Source organism: Tachypleus tridentatus, chromosome 11 (assembly GCF_004210375.1).
Source record: "Tachypleus tridentatus isolate NWPU-2018 chromosome 11, ASM421037v1, whole genome shotgun sequence".
Classification (NCBI taxonomy): Eukaryota; Metazoa; Arthropoda; class Merostomata; order Xiphosura; family Limulidae; genus Tachypleus; species Tachypleus tridentatus.
The window spans coordinates 2,692,830-2,713,804 of record NC_134835.1 but is presented as its reverse complement, the minus strand read 5'-3'; the positions used below and the strand labels follow the sequence as shown (position 1 = coordinate 2,713,804).

At 40.1% G+C, this 20,975-nt stretch overlaps 1 protein-coding gene across 1 annotated transcript; it reads right to left on the bottom strand.

Moving 5' to 3' along the window:
• Positions 1–431: 431 nt before the first annotated feature.
• Positions 432–1,907, bottom strand: LOC143232606 (SCAN domain-containing protein 3-like). The gene is made up of 2 exons (XM_076468228.1): positions 1,214–1,907; positions 432–1,072 (listed from the first exon to the last, which is right to left on the bottom strand). The coding sequence occupies exons 1-2, from the start codon at positions 1,905–1,907 to the stop codon at positions 432–434; spliced, it is 1,335 nt and encodes a 444-aa protein (XP_076324343.1).
• Between the last annotated feature and the right edge of the window lie 19,068 nt (positions 1,908–20,975).

The window sequence follows — 20,975 nt, the reverse complement described above, 5'->3', positions numbered from 1 at the left end:
TTTTTTTACCCATGGACCCCTTTTCCCTTTTTTTCTTGGTGGACCCTTTCATAATTATTGGTCATAAGAAGACAATATTCTATTTTTCACTAATATAAATTTTGAGGTTTTAATAATCAAAGAAATAGTATATAATTAAGCTTTATTTTTAAATGAAAACTAATTTAAAGCAAATAAAGTATTCTACAACAATTATAATAATGATAATTAGTAATAGTAATAATACTCAATATTATTGTGATAACAATTCTTTACCAATATCTTGTATTACAATATTATCATGTTTCTTCCATGGTCAAGCCCATGGAGATCAGAGCTCTTCAGGCAATTGAATTCACTGCAGCATTTATTTATGTACACTGGTTAAAATTTTTGATAAACCAGTTAAAGTTAAGTGTGTGATAAGAAAAAAAAGAGATAGGCATATTTATTCAATGAGATCCCTGTGGTTGATGATGCTCGGCGAGTTTCTTTATATCTGGTTCCATCGATGTTAATGATAGTCGAACATCACCTCTTTTCACAATGTCAAGTCTATTGCGAACTTTTGATAACAGTTGAGAAATACGACTAAATCCCGATTCAACAAGATAGGATGTTGGAAAAGCAATAACGTAGAGCTGTGCTTTATCCCAGAGCAAAGGGTACTTTGTAGCAACATCATTTGTCTTCCATACATTGTACTTTCCATCTTTGTATTTTGCACGCATTATTTCATCACTTTGTAATTCGATGAGAGGCTCTTGCAAAGATATGTCTATTTCGGCAACATTAACTTCGAAAGGAATTGAAACCCAAGTCGGTATAACCATCATGAGTAGGTCACTAAACCGAGTTTGCATATCTTCATGCATATTTTCCATATATTCACCATATAATGCAAGATCTTCATCTTGCAAATCGCTGCCAACAGAGGCCAAACAAGGAAACTGTTCAAATGCACGACGCCTGATATTATTCTTATACAACTTTAGTTTCCTCAGAAAAGCAGCAACAGCACTTTTACTATTTATCAGATCAGAATCTTTTCCTTGGAGCTGTTTATTAAGTGAATTCAATTCTTCAAATATATCTGATAAGAAAAACACATCACATTTATTTACAAGCATCTGTTCTCCAAGTTGTGTGTTAGCAAGAAAGGAAACAATAGAATCCCAAAGTGCAATGAAACGCTGAAGACAATTCCCTTTTCATAGCCATTTCACCTCTGTACGTAATACAAGCCGCTCAAACTCTTCTCCATTTTGCTTACATAATTCATGAAAAAGGCGGTCTCGGAGAGAATTTGATTTAATATGGTTAACTACTTGTATTACGACAGTAAGGGCATCATGCAAACGTGCATTCACTTTCTTTGGAACTAAGTGTTGACGGTGTATCACGCAGTGAATACAAAATACTTCCGGGACAGCTTTTTTTAAATGTACAATAAAACCTTTGTATCTGCCTGTCATAGATGGTGTACCATCAGTAGCACAAGCGATTATATTTTTGAGTGGAATATTGTTTTCCTGGAAATAAGTAACAACTTTATTAAAAATTGTTTCACCTTTTGTGTCTGTCACAAGACTTCTAGGAAAAAGCATTTCCTCTTTGGGTCCTTCATCATTGTTAAATCTAACATATGCTAATAAAGTGGCCTCATTATCTCTTAAAGTGGATTCATCAAATTGAAGGGCAAACTGTTTCACTTGCAAATGGGCTATCAATTGTTTGTCTACATCCTCTGCCACTTCATCAATGCTTAAAGGGATGGAATTAGTAATTTCACTTGCATTTTGTTTCATAACTGACGAAATAATAACAGACACTGCTGGTAGAATTACTGTTTCACCAACATTATGGGGTTTTCCTGCCTTTGCTATTATTTTGCTAATTTCATATGATGCCAGTAAACCATCACTCATTTTACACACTTTGTTATTAAACAATTGAGACACTGTTTTTCTAGCTTGGAAATTATTACGAAATTTTTAAAGTATTCTACTGGTTTATCTTTCTCTCCTGTGTGCTTCTTTTCTAGATGGATTTTTAGTTTACAAGGTTTCATACTATCATTTGAAAGTACATTCATACATATGAAGCACATTGTTTTCATTTCATTATGTGGTGTTGGAATAAATCCGTAAGACAAATATTCAACGGAGTACTGTCGGCACTTCTTTTTACTTGGAGCAGCCATGGGATGTCTGCAAAAAAAAAAAAAAAAATATATATACAGCTGGTAATACAATTATTGCATTTCATAATAACTATATATATATTGCTATTCATTTTTAGAAATTTTTCGACAAATAAAACACATATATAGAAACAGAGTGCATGGTAAATGTTCGAGGTAAAACTGGTAAATAGAAATGTTATAGTTAGAATAACTTGAATGATTAAAAAACTATACAAGTCATTCATTATTATCATTAGGGTCACCATTGACATTTTTAACTTCCTCAAAGCTGATAATTATATCAGATAACTGCCAAGATATGAATTGATATTTGAAATTTGTTTCAAAACGGGAAAAATTTGCCATTTGTCTCTTCAGTGTTTTTATACTGGGAAATAATTTTTTATTATTGAAATGAAGAAATTAAAAAAAAATACGAAAGAATGTCTGTACTAGGAACTTTTAATATCTCTTACCTTTTCACGATGCAGTTCAACGTTAAACTGAAGTGAACTGCTTGGGTCAAGTCGACATTTTAATAGATTTTCTCCTAGAAGGGTTTGACAGATCGAAGTATTTCTGGAATAAATTCCCTAAGGAGATTAGTATGGGAGGGCGAGGGTCAGACAGACAATATAATAGGAAAAGAATCGACTGCCGGAGGCGCATATTTAAAACCAGCTCTTATCACTTATTTTTTTCTTTTATTTATTGCTTTCAAGGCAATTTTCTGGAAATTTTTCAAAATCTAGAAAATGCATTCATATTCGTTTGAATGTCTACTTCAGCTTTTTTCACGTCGAACCAAAATTTCAATAGAAATTGAATTTTTAATAATGAAAACCGAGTTGGTTTTCTTCATGGACCACCAAAATATTGTGGACCCCCAATTTGTTATGTTTTGCCTGTAGACCCCGGTTGAGAATCCAAGGTCTAAAGCTTGTATAATTGATTCAAGGTTAAAAAACCTTGGTTTTTGACGTGTCTTAATAGATTTGTATTTTTGGCATCCTTTATAGTTATCCGTATGTTTCTCCCCACAATTGCAGCATTTGGGTTTGGGATTTTGTTTAGTGCATTGTGAAATTTGGTGATTCTCACCACAGCCCAAACAACGCGCATTTGCTTGACATGCTGCAGCTACATGTCCAAACCTTTGGCATTGGTAACACTGTGTGACAACCACTGCTGGTGTTTTTGTTTGTTCAATCGTGTATCTTTGGTACCACATAGTGATACCATTATTGATGAACTGTGTAATATCTGGCTATTATCTGTTACTACTTTGATGAAGTTAGTGGGTTTTTTGGTGATGTTTGAGATTATTCTGTCCACTGAAATGTTTTGTCTGGTGCACTTAACACATCCTTTGTCTTCTGTCTCTATTGAATAATGCACACCCCGTATCACAAATGATTTAGGTGTTGGTTTAGCTCCAGGTAAGTGGAAGAAAGGAATACTTGGTAGGTATTTAGGTTAAATTATCCTTTCGTTCTCCAAATGTTGAACGAAAAATTAACTAGGGGCGGTCAGAAACTATTGTTTCTCTTCACCCCACACAAGGCAAGAGTAAATTAGTCAAATGATTACGGAGATAATTAAGTGAATTGGAGTGGCTTGTTTGTTATTTTTCGTGTGCGATGGTCACGAATGACTTCGAAGCTGACAGATTATTATGTTTAAATAGGAGGGGCGTCAAGAAAAGCTGAGAGGTGGTTCGGTCTACCGGAGAGAGAACGAAAGACGACGAGGAAAGTTCAACACAACACTCACAAGCGTCCGAAGAACTGTGTAGTGAAAGTGGAAATATGGTTGACGTGGAGTGAGCAGAGAGATGCAAACAGTACGTCAGCTTGGTAAAAACTCATGATTTTATACTAATATATTAAAATTTGGAGATGACTAAGATGTGCTCAGACTGGCCTCTTTTCAGGGCTGGAATCTATAAATCCAAAGTAAGAAGAATTTTGTGGGGGGAAACGGGAGAACCCCGAGAAAACTCACTTTTACTGGTGAGGTGCCGAAAGAACCCAAACTCACCAGTGCCCAAAGCTGGAAGTAAAAAAAGATCATAGATGGTTAGTCACTTGAGTTTGCATTCCGGGCTTGTATGTAATAAAATGGCGAGAGGTATCGCTGCCAAGATCGTGGGGTGGCTGCTATTCGTGGAAATTGTCTTGTTAATTGGGTACGGTTGTTTGCTTTTCTGTAGTAATTAGCTGCAAGATGGATGAGTCTCTTCTTGAGAGGCGGGATGGTGCTTGCTTTATCGATTTATGCTATCGGGGTGTTTCTGTGGAGTCGAAGTGCAAGGCGAATGGCGAGATTTTGGGGGCCAAATCAGGGTAGGGATTTTGGTTAAATTATCATTTCGTTCTTTGAACGAAAAATAACCAGGGGCAGTCAGAAACTTTTGTTTCTCTTCACCCCACACAAGGCAAGAATAAATAAACAAACTGATTACGGGAGAGGAAGATTAGGTTAGAGTGGCATGTTAGTTGTGTAACTAACGCGACGGTCGCAAATAAACTAAACTGGAAGTTAATAGTTTACTGAATGTTAATGGGGAGCGTCAGGAGAAACTGAGAAGATTTGCCGGCCAGTGGAGACAGCGAAGAATGACGAGGAAGGTTCAGCATTACATCCACCAAAGTTCGAAGAATTACATCAGAAATACATCAGAAAAGAAGTGGTCGACGGTTTCTCAGAGTGAGCGAACCGAGAGATGCAAGCAGTGCGTCAGCTGAGTTAAGTCATATCTTCTGATTTTTTTTTCTCTTAAACATCTTAAACTTTTGGATAGACTAAAATATGTTCTCTGACAGGCCTCTTTTCAGGGCTGGGATCTATAGATCCAAGGTAACAGGAATTTTGTTGTGGGGGAAACGGGAGTACCCCGAGAAAACCCACTTTCACTGGTGAGGCGCCGAAAGAAACCAACCTCACCAGTGCCCGATGCTGGAAAAGAAAAAGGGAACATGAATGACTAGACATTTAAGTTTACATTCAGGGCATGTATGTAATTATAAGGCGAGAGGTATCGCTGCCAAGAGCGTGGGGTGGCTGCTAATCGTGGAATTTGATTTGTTAATGATGTCCGGTTCTTTGCTTTTTTGTAGTATTTGGCTGCAAGATGGGTGAGTCTCTTCTTGAGAGGCGGGATGGAGCTCGCTCTATTGACGTATGCTAACGGGATGTATCTGGGCAGGCAAGACGAATGGCAAGGTTCTGGGCCTGTTGTAATTTTTTAAGATGGGAAGAGGGAGCGTTTACTGTGATCATGCTACCATATTCGATTATCGGTCGAATGTCGGTTCTGTAAATAGCGAGAATCGTGTTGGATCTACATCCATGGACTATACTACCAATACGTTTAAGGTAGTAGATACGTTTATAGACCTTAGAAAGAATAGATTGAAAATGATTTGTCCATGTAAGCTTTCTATTAAATATAATGCCCAAGAATTTTACAGTAGACGAAAATTTAATTTCGGTGTTCATCATTTTCAGTTTAACTTTGGAAAGAGATTTATTTTTCCTCGTAATTTTTCGTTTAAATATTATAGCCTGTGTTTTAGAGGCATTAAGTTCTACCCGCCAGGAATTACACCAGGCGGTAATCCTATTTAATGTGGCTTGGACATCGAGGCAGCGAGGAGGGGATCACGTGACATGCTCCATTCCGCGATATAGTCGGCATATTGCGACGCATAAGTATATTTGAGCGGCGGGAAGGGGATATCATTGACATAGAGAATATACAACAGAGGGCTGAGTACAGACCCTTGGAGAACCCCTGCTGAGAGGTGAACAGTATGAGATGTAGCGTTCTTGATTCTAACTTAAACTGTTCTATTATCGAGGAAACTGGATATCCATCTAGTTAGGGTGGGCGGAAAGTTAAATTGGAAGAGTTTAAATTTAAGCCCCTGGTGCCAGACAGAATCAAAGACTTGTTTCACGTCTAAAAATAAGCCAACTGTGGTGTGATTTCTGTTAAAACCTTGAGTAACTGATTCGGTTAACCGAACTAAATGATCAGCTGTCTGTCTGTTTTTCCGGGAAACATTTTGTATTTCAGAGAGTAGCTCTTCATCTTCCAAATACCATGTTATACGATTAGCTAATTTTTTTTTCCAACAATTCGCCAATGTTGTTAATTAGGCTAATGGCTCGATAATCTTTGGGATTGCTGGATGCCGGGTTTGTTTTTGGTATTACTTTAATTATGACGGATTTGCACGGGGGTGGATAGTAGCTTGAATAAAAGGAAAGGTTGAATAAAGCTGCTAGGTGTCTTAAGAATAAAGGTGATGCTTTTTTGAGAATGATATTTCGTATGCCATTCTCATCTGGGGCACTATTTTTTAAAGTTTTAATAATCAGTTTTATCTCAGCCAGTGTAATTCGTTTGGCTAGTTTTTGAAGGGCAGTGCTGTAGACAAAGTTACTGTGGGGTAAACAACACGGGAAATGCGAACTGAACGCTGCCATATTATTTTGAATGAAATTTTGGACAGTGCACAGATGAGTATGATTAAAGTACGGCGAGTTTGGGAGTGGCGAAAACCTGCTTATAGTACTCAGCTAGTAAGTTGGCTTTCTCGAGGTCATTAGTTGCAACAATGTTATTATGTTTTAAATTGGGAATCCTGTTGGTTGAATTATCGTTGCAAATACTTTTAAACTTTTTCCAGAATATGGCCGGGTTTTTATAAGAATTATCTAGAGATTCACAAAACTCGGTCCAGTTTTGATCTCTTTTGTTCGTTAATGCGACGTCTGATAAGGTTGGTCACACGGTTTATTTGAGTTTTAATCCTGGGGTTTCGGGAAGTTGTAAATTGACGTCTCAGTCTGCGCCTTTTGGTGATCAGTAAATGTATTTCTTTAGTTAGTTTCCATGAATTTGGATGATTATCGATACGACGTTTGGGAATTATTTTTATGTATAGCATCAGTTGTTGCGTTAGTGATGTGAAGTAAATATTCGTTGATAGATTCAGGGTCGTTAGCTTGAGTAATGACTGGAGGTAAATTTCGGTCAAGAAATTCCCAGAAATAGTGCCAATTAGTGGCAGAGAAATCAAACAGATATGGTTGAGTATTTGGGGTTCGAGAATCGGCGATATTTAAAGTTACAGATATGGGGGTAATGATCGCTTCCGATATCATGGTGAACTGTGAAATCCTGGATGTAGGGGGATATTCTAGTCGTGTATAGTGCAAGGTCAAGTATATCCTGGGTCCCATCATGGTGAGTATGAGTTGGGATATTGTTGTTGCCTAATATGAGGTCATGCTGAGAAATAAAATTAAGAATTACACCATTTCGGTTAATTGACCTACAATTGAAATTGCGGTGTTTGGAATTGAGATCGCCAATAATAATTGAGTACGGGAAGTTATTAACTACTTGGAGGAGTAAATTCGTCTCGGGGGTGGTGGAAGAGGAAATATAGATACCAAGGATTGCTATTTTGATTAGGGTAGATAGATTTATGGAGGCAAGAATGAACTTGTTAGTTGTGTCAATGCAGAAGTCAGGAAATGATACATTTAGTTGGGTCAAGTGGAGTATAGCGATACCTCTACGACCTGGGCTTTTAGGTTTATTAATACATTGATATCCTGGTAGACTGAAATTACTATTATTATTAAGAAGTGTCTCACTAATGATTATTAAATGTACACATTCTTTTTTACATAATTGGAGTAATTCATATTTCTTGTGATTTAAGTCGCCCTGAAAGTTAACAGCTAAAAATTTTAAGAACTTACCTCATTAGGGTCAAGAATGAGCTTTTCAGACAGGATCTCTTCGAATTCTCGAGGGCTAAAAGGTTGAAACTCAAAATACAGGGGTATAGAGTTCGCCATTCCTCTGATCAACTCCTGCTTGGAGTCGTATTGGCCTCCCCAGACTTTGATAATGGTCTCAGCAACAAACGTTACCAGACGTGAGATAAGCAGTCTGTGTCTGCGTAGACTGAGCTGTTTCAGGACGGCGGACTGTAGATTCGGCGTAGGTCCGCTTCAGAGATGTAGGAGCTGATGGACTTTCTCCTGGGTTGTAGGCTTGACGGTCTTACTGGATGGAGTGATCAAATCGTCTTTTATGGTCGTCGACTTAATCATATTGAGATTAGCCGACATATTGGATTTGAGAAATTTTTCCGTTTAAGGGCTAGGACTTGAGAATATTTAGGGCAACCACGGTAGGAAGCCACGTGAGGGTCTCCGCAATTGACGCAACATGTGTCTTCTCTGTTTTTGGGGCACTCTGACTGCATGCATTCCGCTGCATCTCACACACCTGGGCGAAGCTTTACAGGCAGCTCTTGCATGCCCAAAATTTTGGCAGTTGAAGTACTGTGACTGCCGCGGGTTGTTTTGACTCTTCGACATGGAGTTTGAGAAACCACATGGTCACGCCGTTTTTTATTAATTTATCAGCCAGAGCGACATCTTGTAGTGAAAAACGAAATAGCGGCGTAGGGAGGCCTGTCGTCGGTGATATTATTCTCTCAATCTTGGTGACAGTAATGCTTTGGCTGGATAATTCATCTTGGATTTCTTGTAGGCTGATATCGCTATCAAGCCCACGAATCACCACTTGCTTGGAAGGCGGTCGATCTCCAGGTACGTGGATGTTGAGCTTTACTCCGTGAAAAGCTTCTTGAGGCCAAGGTTTCAACAGCTTAATATAATCCTTCGGCTCTTTACATTTTACGACTAGTCCGCCGAGCGGAAGGCGGCGAACTTCAATAAACGACACCGAGGGAAAATGGGCCTGGAGGTGTTTCGCGACCTCGGGCTGTCGGACCGTCGCGGGAATTCCTTCTACAACTATCGCGGGTGGAAGAGGAGTTGCGGATTTACCTTGAACTACTTGGCTTGCTTGGCTGGCTTCAAGGTCGACAGCTTCTTGTTTCCGGTCACTAGTGTCATCACAAGTGGCAGGCGATCATGGGGGGGATTTCGGGCTAGTGACCGATGAGCCGCTCGTGTCAAGGTCACTCGAAACTTCACCTTCAGAGGAAGGCATGTCTGCTGCAATAGATTGGAGAATAGTAAGTTGGTCGTTGTGCGAACCGTTGGCTCGTGTTCTCATTGGCGAGATTGTTAGATAAGCCCTAAAAAGGGCTTAGATCTAAACAAAAAACAGACTTCTAGCTGAAAAAAATAAAATTTTTAGGGATAAAAGTTAGATGAAAAATAGGCTAATGCAGACTCGCGTGTTTTGCGAAATCGGCAGGGAGAAAACCTGGTTGACAAGGCGTAGCTACAAACAGGGTCTTCATACAGTGTCAGTACTCTCTGAAGTCTATCTCATCAATCAAATAACCGAGATTTTGGGCCTGTTGTAATTTCTTAAGATTGGATGGAGGTGCGTTTGACGTGATCATGTTGCCGTATTCGATGATCAGTCGAATGAAAATTGTGTATATGGCGAGAATCGTTTTTGATCTACATCCTCTGACTATATTACTAATTCTTCTGAGGTAGTAGATTCGTTTATAGACTTGAGAGAATGGTTTTAAAGTGATTTGTCTAGGTTAGCTGCTTGTTAAACGTAATGCCAAGGAATTTTATAGTCGACGAAAATTTGAGTTCAGTGTCCATCATTTTAAGTTTAACTTTGGAGATAGATTTGTTTTTCCTTGCGATTCTACGTTTGAATATTATAGCCTGTGATTTAGTGGCATTAAGCGCTACCCGCCAGGTATTACACCAGGTTGTAATGCTATTTAGTGTGGATTGGACTTTTAGCGGCGGCGAGGAGGGTTTCACGTAGCATACTCCATACAGCGTTGTCGTCAGCTTATTGCGATGCATAAGTGTATTTGAACTTGGGAAAGGGGATATCGTAAACATAGAGTATATACAATAGAGGACTAAGTACTGAACCTTGGAGAACTGCTGAGAGGCGAACAGTGTGGGATGTAGCGTTGTTGATTCTTACTTTAGCTGTTCTATTGTCAAGAAATCTGGCTATCCATCTTGTTAGAGTGGACGGGAGGTTAAATTGAAGGAGTTTAACTTTGAGACCCTGGTGCCATACAGAATCAAAGGCTTGTTTAACGTCTAAAAATAAGCCGGCAGTGGTGTGATTTCTATTAAAACCTTGAATAACTGATTCGGTTAATCGAACTAAATGATTGGCCGTCTGTCTTTTTCTTTGGGAGGCAATTTGTATTTCAGAAAGTGGCATATTACTTTCCAAATACCATGTAATGCGAGTGGCTAGTATTTTTTTCAGTAATTTTGCAATATTATTAATTAGATTGATGGGTCTATAGTCTTTGGGATTGTTGGATGCAGGGTTCGTTTCAGGTATTACTTTTATGGCTGATTTGCATTGAGGCGGGTAGTACCCTGAATAAAAAGAGGTTGAATAAGGCTGCTAGATGGTTAAAAAATGAGGTAGATGATTTTTTGAGAATAATATTACGTATACTATCTTCACCTGGGTCACTGTTTTTTAGTGTTTTGGTTGTTAGTTTTATCTCAACCGGAGTTATTGGTTTGCTTAGTTTTTGGAGGTCGGTAATGTGGACATTACCATTGTGGGGTAGATAGCACGGGAAATACGTACTGAATAATGTTATATTATCTTTATTACAAACAGGTTTTCGATACCAACTCTAAATGTCCTTACACCATCTTGATACATGTACCCCACAAGTCGGGCGAAATGCTGGCAAGAAGATGTTGGTGGCCAACCGTGTCAAAGACTTTGCACAGGTGTAGGAAGGCAATAGCCAGAGTCCCATGACGCTTGGCTTTCCTCATGATGGAACGGAGCAGAAAGATGTTGTCTCTGCAACCCGCTTGAAGAATAAAACCGCACTGTCTGGGATTTATCTGCACGGCCTGCTCGAGGCGACGGGCCATTATCCTGGAATATAACGTTAGCACGATAGAGGATATCTTGATGGGCCTAATGTTTTTTTACTTCGTGCAGATTACTTGATCCTTTCTGAAGCAACACCGACTTATTGACCTTCATGCATTCAGGAATGCGGCCCGTGAATAACCAGATTATACAGACTTGCCAAGGAGGCGTCGATACCATACTTAAGGCAGTAGAGTAAGAAAGGAGGAGTGTTCTTATCGGGACTGGGGGCCCCTCTCTTCATGCCTCGAAGTGCTAGACCTACTTCGATTGATGTTATCGGTTCCAGAATATTAGTGTTGTCTGCCCTGGGTGGAAATGGACAGCCGACAAAATTGACGTTATTATTTGCAACACTGTAGACCTGATCGTAATGGTCTTTCACCTGATCTTTACTGAGGGGACATCTGACAGCATCCCGGCCATGTAATATCTCCTCACCTCGGCGTTTTCGTTCGAAATCGAACATTTTCTGGAACCTTTAAAAGCCTTCTACCCTGTGAAACCGCCTCTTGTATGGCCTTCGAGCAGGATTACGGACGTGAAGAGCCTGCGTCGATGTTCTCTCGTTTTCCATGTTGTCTGAGAATGGGCGAGCTCGTCGACCCATGTTTTGGTTACACTTCGACCTCCTGCCAGGTTGCTTCGTCGAGACCCTTCTGATCTTTCAGCTGGCATATGTACGAACAGAACTTAAAACTCCGGTCAAGGATATTAATCCCTTCCCAGTCGATCTCCTCGTGCTGAACGACGCCAACAGGATCTCCACGAGTCTTGATGGTGGGTGAGCAATGCAGATGGGCGGTTTTTGTTTATTAGGATCTCGGCGTTTGTCAGAGATCTGTTTTGGAGTTTTGCCTGGTAGATGTTCTGCACAGAGAACATTGATGTTCTTTTGGCCCGAGTATACTACCATCTCTCGGAGGGTTCGTATTTCTTCCTCGGACCAGACTACCTGGTGTGGGCGCTCCGACGGTGTCCGAACTCCAGTCATTTGAATGCGCTCGGCATTCCGAATCCTTGGATGTTTATGTCTCTTATGCTGAGACACTCCTGATTTGGTCTTAAATTTCAGGCCGCAGACTTCGCAGCCGAAGCTGGAAGACTGAATGGCGAACGCTACGAAATGCCGATAGGGACATTTAGGTTTATGACATGCGATAGCATGATGATGGCTATCGTCTTTTCCACAAAACTTACACCTCGCTTGTGCCACCGAGTTATGAGCATTTGCTAGATGGTCTGCAAATTTAGGAAAAGCCGTAAACTCGAGTGGACACTGGTCGCAAGCCAAAAGTTTGTTCTTAAAGGGTAGGTTAACAAACACTGTCCTTCCTACCCTTTCAACCGTCAATTCCTTGTCACTGTTCGGTAAATTTGTCTCTGGTCCCTTGTTGACTATGGGACAGTAACTTACGCTGTCCACCTCTGTGGTTCGGCTGTTTAATGACTATATTTCCTCATTTTCAGAGGATTCATAACTTTGGCCGTCCAACTCAGTGGTTCGGCATCTGCCAACCCTAGCAGTTTGACTAGTTGCAATCAAAACACCTTGGATCTGTGTCTGGTTGTTGGAATAGGTTTCATTCAATACCTCTATTCCGGATGTTAGGCTTTCCTCTCCCTCGACGCCGGGAATCGCTCGAAAGCTACCATCCCCGGGTGGTGCCAAGTAGCATGGGTTTGGCCGTCGCCCTGGCACTCCACGAACGCCAAACCATAGCTTTTATCATTAAAATTTATCTCCATATTTAAAACAACTAGCTCTAATGTAGGGTAGGTCAATCGCTACAAAATGCTAATACAGGGTAGGGCTGCAACCTCCTACTGGGCACCCAGATAGCTAGCGAGTTTGGTGAGTCCTCGCTACGGTTTAAAAGGTTTTTCTTCCTTTGTCTGGAGCTGACTGCCACCGCCTTTGGACATATGATGGTCGGCGAGCCCATCATACGGGTTTTTAGTGTTCTCCTTCACGTGTGGAGGATTCAGTTACAGGTTGCCCTGTATCCAGCCGCACCGCTGGGAGGTACCTCCATGGGCAGTACATAGTCAATGTTTTATGACTCTATACTAGATGGCGAGACATAGTTAAGAGAGTCAATCCATCACTATTTAGATGACGAGGCATTTGGTTACCTTGAGAGTCATAGTTACTCCCGCCGTTTACCCGCTCTTGGTTGAATTTCTTCACTTTGACATTCAGAGCACTGGGCAGAATACCAAGCCCGTTCAATTGGCTGTGGTTTCGCTAGATAGTAGATAGGGACAGTGGAAATCTCGTTAATCCATTCATTTTATTGTCTAGTTTGGCTTGTTTACGTGTTTTGGTAATAAGTGAGTGAACTACTTTAAGATTCCACGAGTTTGGATGATTATTGAGATGGCGCTTGGGAATTATTGTGTTCATTGCATTAGTTACTGTATTGGTGATTATGGAAAAATAATCGTCTATGGACTTTGGGTTGTTAGCCTGACTAACAACTTGTGGTAGATTGTTATCGATGTATTCCCAAAGAGTCCCAGCTAGTGGTGGAGAAATCGAAAATACTGGGTGAGGTAGTTGTGATTTGAGTGCAGGCACTATATATAGATATGGGTATGGGGTAGTGGTCACTGCCGATGTCTTTGTGCACTCAAAAGTTTCGTATAGAGGGGATATGTTCGTTGTGTACAGACCAAGGTCGAGGATGTCTTGAGTCCCGTCATGGTGAGTATGAGTTGGGGTATTGTTGTTGCTTGAAATGAGATTATGTTGAGAAATAAAGTTGTTAAGAATGAGGTTGATCCTGTTGTTGATCTTACAGTTGAAATTCCGGTGTTTAAAGTTAGGGTCGCCCAAAATAATTTTAAGCGGGAAACTGTTGACTACCTGAAAAAATTAGTGTCCGGTGTGGTGAGTATAAGTTGCTAGAATTGCCACTATTATTTGGTTCGATAGATTTACTGCAGCTACAATGACACATTGAGTTGTTTCATGTGGAGCATGGCGATATCTCTACTTCTAGGACCTTTTGGGTTTAGTGATACAGTGATAGTCTGGTAGGCCAAAATTACTATTATCATTCAGAAGTGTTTCGTTAATGATTATTAAATGTATGTGTTCTTTTTTACATAATTTAAATAGTTCATATTTTTTGTGGCTTAAGTCACCCTGAATATTAACTGCTGAAATGTTTAGGAACTTACTTGATCTGGGTCTTAATTGATTCTCTGAGCCATCTTATTTTTGAGTTTCTCAAGGCTGTAAGGTTGGAATTCAAAATAGTGGAGTGAAGATTTTACTATTCTTTGAACCAGCTCAGAGTTGTCGTAGTAGCCTCCCATAATCACGGTTTCTGTAACGAATGATACAATGCATTCGATAAGGAGTCGTTGTGTCTGTGTTGACTGGACAGTTTCTCGATTATGGACAGTTGCATGTGCATAGGTCCGCTTCGGGGATGTAGGGGCTGAGAGAGAAGCTGGCTGGGTTGTTGATTTAATATTGGTATTTAGCAGAGTGTTCAGACTGTCTTTGTTGCTCAAGGGATTTTTCGGCTTGATTTTCAGGAAAGTTTATGGTAAAGAATTTGTTTCGTTTTAGGGTGCTAACTTTGGGGCATTCACGAAAGGAAGCTGCGTGTGGACCTCCACAATTAGTGCACCATGTTTCTTCCTGCTTTTTTGGGCAATCCTTGAATATGTGTTCCACTACATCTTACACACCTAGGGGTAGCTTTGCAAGCGGCTCGGGCGTGTCCGAATTTCTGACAGTTAAAGCACTGCAGTACTGTAACTGCAGCAGGTTGTTTGGATTCCTCTACTTGAAGTTTCGGAAACCACATGATGATGCCATTGTTCATTAACTTATCAGCTAAAATGACATCATTCAGGGTAATGTGGACAAGCTGCGTAGGGAGGCCAGTCTTGGCTGATTTAATCTATCTATCTTGGTGGCTTGGATGTCTTGGCTGGTCAGTTCTTGAATTTCCAGTGGACTGATTTCGCTATCGAGACTTGCTATTCGGAGGCTTCAGAGTCCGTCAGTAATGTGTTGGTCGAGGATAAGCCTCGGATCTTGAAGTGATCTTGAGCTGCTTTACATGACGTCATGAGGAACTGATCTCGGTCTCTATTTTCGTTAGCAGCAGCAACCAGAACTGTAACGATGAATGCGATGACTCGGGAAGGCTTAATGACGTATCGAATGGCAGGTTGTTCTTTAGCTGGAGCTTGTTCACTGTATCGTGGTTGTTGTAGTTGTTTCACTGTGTCAGCATAACTGCAGGGTTGCTGTTGTTTACTTGTTGATAGTTGATTAACAAATGAGGTTTGTTGAGGTAGAATTGGGAACTGGCCGTTGGTTACTGGTACGGTTTGTACACTTGGAGTCTTGGAGAACTTCGCCCTGATAGCAGCAACAAACTGATATTTGGAGCAGCCTCAGAAATAACCCGCGTGCTCACCTCCACAGTTACAACACATGGTGTTCGTATCTTTCGGGCAGTTGTTGACGGTGTGATCGCCTGAACATCGAACGCATTGTGTTTCATCGGTGCAGGCGGTTTTCGTGTGTCCAAAACGCTGACAGTTAAAACACTGTAGTATGTTATTTTCTGGAAAGTTAGGTTCTTCGACCCGAAAACGACGGAACCAGAGAATGATTCCGTTTTTTACGAAGGAAGTGGCTTGGGTGATACCATTGATATTGATTTTAATTAAAGGCGTGACTTGCTGTGTTTTTGCTGATCTAATTCTAGCGAAGTTAGTAAATTTATCTTCTCGTAGTCTTAGTTCTTCGTCGATTTCTTAGTCCGAGGTATCGAGAGGTATACCTGGGATGACGATGGTTATCCTAGGGGAGTCTGAAGGTACCCGTTGAGTTAAGAGGATACCACCGAAGGCATCCGTTGGCCATGCTTTGAGAAGAGTGGCGTAGTCTTTGGGATATTCGCTCTTGATAAGGATTCCACCACGGGGTAATCGGCGAACGTTTTTGAACTTGACGCTTGGGAATAGTCGTCGAAGTTCAGAAGCGATTTGTGGTTGTCTTACTGTCGCGGGAAATACCGTCTACAATAATTGCAGGAGACATTTTAGTAGTAGCGGAGTTAGAGGAAGAGTTGGTAGCTTTAGAGTTTACCATGGGACGTGGTTCGGGGCACTTGTTGGTTTTGACAGAGCTTGTTGAAGTCGCAGTGAGGGTGGACAGAGAATCGCGTGATGTGTTCGGGTCCTCATCTGCGTTGGTAAGGGACGGGCCCTGCGAGCGGGTGGTCGGCTTATGTATCTTCTACATGGCCGTTCGTTTTTCCCGTGAGACCCCCAGAGTGGGAGTTTGGCTTGGTGGTAGACTCAGTAGGGAAAATATCACCTGCGATAAAGCTTTAATCAAGCGTCTAGCATGAACAAAAGGCAGTATGTGGCCCTGAAAAGGACTGAAGTAATTAGGGATGTAGAGAACCTTTACAAAATTAACCGCTCTAAACGTTAGCTGGCAGCTTCACTTTTACTCTCTGTCGACCGTCGTGTGTGACCGTCTTTTTTTTTTCTTTTTATTCATCCCACCTGAAAGAGGGGGTATAAACAAAAATACATGAAATAAAACACTAGTTAAATAATTAGTATATGGAGAGAAACATACCACCTTGTTAAAAAATTACAACAAAAGGTATAAAATGAATTAGAAAATATAAAAGAAGTAATGGTTAGCGGTAAGTATCTAAATCAAATTACAAGAAAAATATTAATAAAACAAAGAAAACAATGGAACACTTGTGATAAAAAAGAAAACTTGTAGAAAAGAATACACTTCATCTTAACAAAGCACATAACAGGTATCCGTGTACTCCCTTTGTAACCAACCTACCGTTATAGTGATACAATGAATAAAAGACACTTAATGAGTCATGTAACACACATCTATGATAATGTAAGTGTATATGTTTGCGTAAACGCACTTTATAGAACGAAATTAAATGAATCTTGCGATTGCGTGCTAACTGAACAGACCTCGCAGATTGCATAACAAGCCGTGCAAAAGTAGTTAATAAGCGAAAAATATTTAAACACCGACCAGGTGCATAAACAGACGACAATTTAAATGATAAATCCGTAAATGTGAACTTTAACGTTATCACTCGACCACCCCCATCCGAGAAATCAAGTATAACTTTGTCACTTAAAGGCCGCTGTAACAAAATAGCCACCCCATGACGTCCATTATGGGAATTATTGACAAAAACAGCACCCTTCCAATATTCCGTGACAACTTCAATAAAATCATTAGTAAAACAAGTTTCCTGTAAACACACCACATCAAAATTAGCAGAAAAGTAATTCAAAAAATACGACAATTTGCTGATATTATGCAAACCGTTACAATTCAATACACTCACCCTAACTGATTGGATCATGCTAAGATAAAACACATGGTATGAATAAACAAATTAATCTAGTACAAAAGATGAACAAAGATATTAACATGTAGTAAAAAATGCACTATGTAAAAGTACATTATTCACTTGTACAATATCGTAATGATACAAAAAATAAGAAAAAAAATTAGCAAATAGGTAACTACTGTTGATACACGTATTAAGCTTCGCCTTAGAAAGACTCAGTACCGTCATGTCCGATAAACGTTTTCGTCCACCACCTTTCTTCGTTATCCCAGGAGTGTTCGTCGCCACCACACTCGCATATTTCCATCGGCGAGATGCAGGTTCCACAACAGCACTTGTAGGAGACTTACCTCGAACCTGTAAGAGTGGTAAGTGGCTGTCTAAATGTTGGCGTCCAACGGAGGGTTGACTGCTAGCTCGTTCTATCGCACCTGCAGAGACAGTCGTACGACGAGAAGACTTGTCCTGTGAGACACTATGGGTAGCCGCCTCTTTCATCGGGAGAGAAACCTCCATTGTTTTTCGGGGAACATCAGTTGGTCAATCACCCTTATCTGATTCTACACTTTCAATAGGGGCCTGAGCCACTACAGCACTATCGCGAGGGAGAGGCGGGGAAACCCCAAGCTTAGGACAACGACGACGCACGTGACCTTGCTCATGACAGTTCCGGCAAATTAATTGGGGACAATCTCTATACAGATGATCCGCACTTAAACACAAATTACACACTTTCATTTAATGGTCATGTTTTACCTTAAGCATTACAACCTTTCCCAGGGGATCAATAACCTTCACGACATATGGTAAAGATGTACATGTGGCACTAAACGAAACACGAACATTGCGAACACCTAAATAAATACCTTGGTCTCGTTTCTATACAAGAGGACTTTTAACCTCACATTCAAAGTCATTCAACTTCTGTAAAAGTACAGCATCGTCGATATACTCGGGTACATTTATGAAAGAAACAGTAACTGTACGTTTGGTAACCCCATTCGATAAGTAATGCACTCCATTAACCAATAAACCAGAATCAATCGCCATATCGACATCACCAGATAAAACGAAAGCAACCTTATAGCCACCGGGTCGTGGAACAACTGAAGTTACTGAAGCCGCTCCTAAAGTTGAACAAACTGCATGGATAACTTCACCATGGCTGGCATTAGAACATTGAACAAAAACAGTACGTCGCATAACATCAAGCACATCAACGTCATTAGAAGACATCGCTACTACACAGCGAAAAAACAGCGTGACTGTGTGTCACCCGAATAATCTCTCTATATATATATCTGCAGGTGTTTAGGTTTAAAATTAATGTTTCCTAAGAAACATTAATCCCCTGAGGTGCTCGAAGACTAACAGTCCTCCTTAAACCCCCCTGCTGGTAGGAGTTTTAAAAATAATAACATTATTGGATCGAACTGTTTTCCGATTGATGGATTGATTAATTCATGTAAATGCTTGTCTGGTAAGCGTGGCAGGCAAAGCAAACCCCTCCAAGAAGAGGAACGGAGGAATACGAAACGAAGCAAGCCGGATAAAATACAAACAACACTCAAACGGGCCATTTCAGGGCCGGGCTTGGATCGATGGATCGAAGTGCCCTGGCAGGGATCTAAAGATCCCATGCATGAAATTTAGGTGTGGGGGAAACGGGAGAACCCCGAGAAAACCCACTTTCACTAGACGGGACCGAATAAAGCCCGCCTAGTGCCCTTGAGATGTGCTGATCATGGGAGGTGGATTGGACCTGAAACCAGAATAAAGAAAAAGAAAACATCAAGATATATTAGAGAAAAACAAGCAAACAAACAAACAAGAGTTATGTTGTGTTAGACTGACTGAGAATGAAGTTATATGGGGATAATTATTTACACCAAGATTTGGGAGTAGCTGCTATGTTTTTAAAGTCGGAAGTGAGTGCGTTACGATGAGTGGATTTTTTAAAGTATTTGGTAGCAAGTTTAATGAAACGTTCAGAAATTGGTAGGATTTTAGTGTGTGTCTGAAAATATTGAGCTGGTGTGTGGAGTGGAAGGCGATGTGCAAGTCGAATAACTCGATTTTGGAGTCTCTGTAATAGTAGTACTTGGTTCTTGTTAATGTTGCATGTTACCATGGCTCCATATTCTATAAGAGGTCTAATGAATGTTTTGTAAATATGTAAAATAGATTGAGACCTGCAACCGTGGGTGTAGTGACTAATTTTGCATTGGTACGAGATTCTGGTTAAGTTTCACTGTGTCGGTATTTGGGTATTGATGTTGTTGAATACCCAGGAGGGTCAGGTACATTTGACCTCTTCCTCCCTACCGAACGATTATAGCGTCTGTCTTTAGGGGTTTTTTTTAAGCTTTGGGCCAGAGTAAAAGTATATCGTCATACTCAGGCCAATTTCAGGGATCAGTCCATGCATGGACGAACAAGAAGTTTTTTTCTCTTTTTTTTTTCCTTTTTTTTGTATTATATATATATATTGTATTTTTCTCCTTTTTCACGATAGAGAGAATGCTACTACTACTTGTAGTAACACACACACGCACAAAAGAAAAAGTAATAATAATTCAAAAAGAGATGAAAGAAAAAAATAATAAAATGATTAAAAATAATTATAAAAATAAAAAGAAACAAGGACTAAGTGTCTAGTGCATAGTGGCCAGCTTGTGTTACATTTCTTAAATATATGTTAAAAGGGGAGAGGTATTTAGGACCATTTACATCATGTACCTGATATCTGTTGAGATCACACATTAAGTCATTTTTATGCCAATTCTTATTGAAATATTTTCGAGAATTATGCAAGTGTCTTTCAGATATTGTGTCTATGTTTGCATATTTGTGCATAAATGTGGATGAAGTGCTTCGTGGTACTTTATATGCCGTAGTTAGAACTGAATTTTGTATTCGTTGAAGTTTCTGTACATGTGTGGGTGCTATGTTAATCCAGGCAGGTGATGCATATTCTATTGTTGGTCTAATGTACGTTTTGTAGATTTTAAGTATGTTGTCTGGTGATGTTCCTTGGATTTTACCTGAAAGACTTCTTGCATAGTTTGCTCTTTTCCAAATTCGTATCAGTACATTTTTAATATGTGGTAGCCACGTTAATTTTGAATCATAGGTTAGACCTAGAAATTTAGCAGAAGTAGCAGTCAGTAAAAGTAATCCATTTATATAGAGTTTTGGTGGATCTTTTTTCAGCTTATTCAGTCTGCTGAATACTATGACTTGAATTTTTGGAATATTAATTTTGATTCTGTATTTCTGGCAGTATTCTTCGATGTTATTTAGGACTGGTTGTAGGTTCGTTGCTGCTATAGACGGAGTTTGGGCACTTTTCCAGACTGCTACATCGTCAGCGAACTGTGATGCATAACCTAAATTTAGGTCCGACAGAGGCATATTACTCACGTACATGATAAATAATATAGGCTAACAACCCCTCCCTGCGGGACTCCTGCTTCGAGTGGAAAGGACCCTGAGTGGGTCCCATTTACATTTACTTTACACATTCTGT

Bases quoted from the DNA above. Each gene is read 5' to 3' on its own strand.
- LOC143232606 (XM_076468228.1), bottom strand. From the start codon at position 1,907: ATGAGTGATGGTTTACTGGCATCATATGAAATTAGCAAAATAATAGCA. The intron at 1,073-1,213 runs GTACAGAGGTGA...TTTTCTTATCAG, and splicing joins GTTTGAGCGGCTTGTATTAC to ATATATTTGAAGAATTGAAT.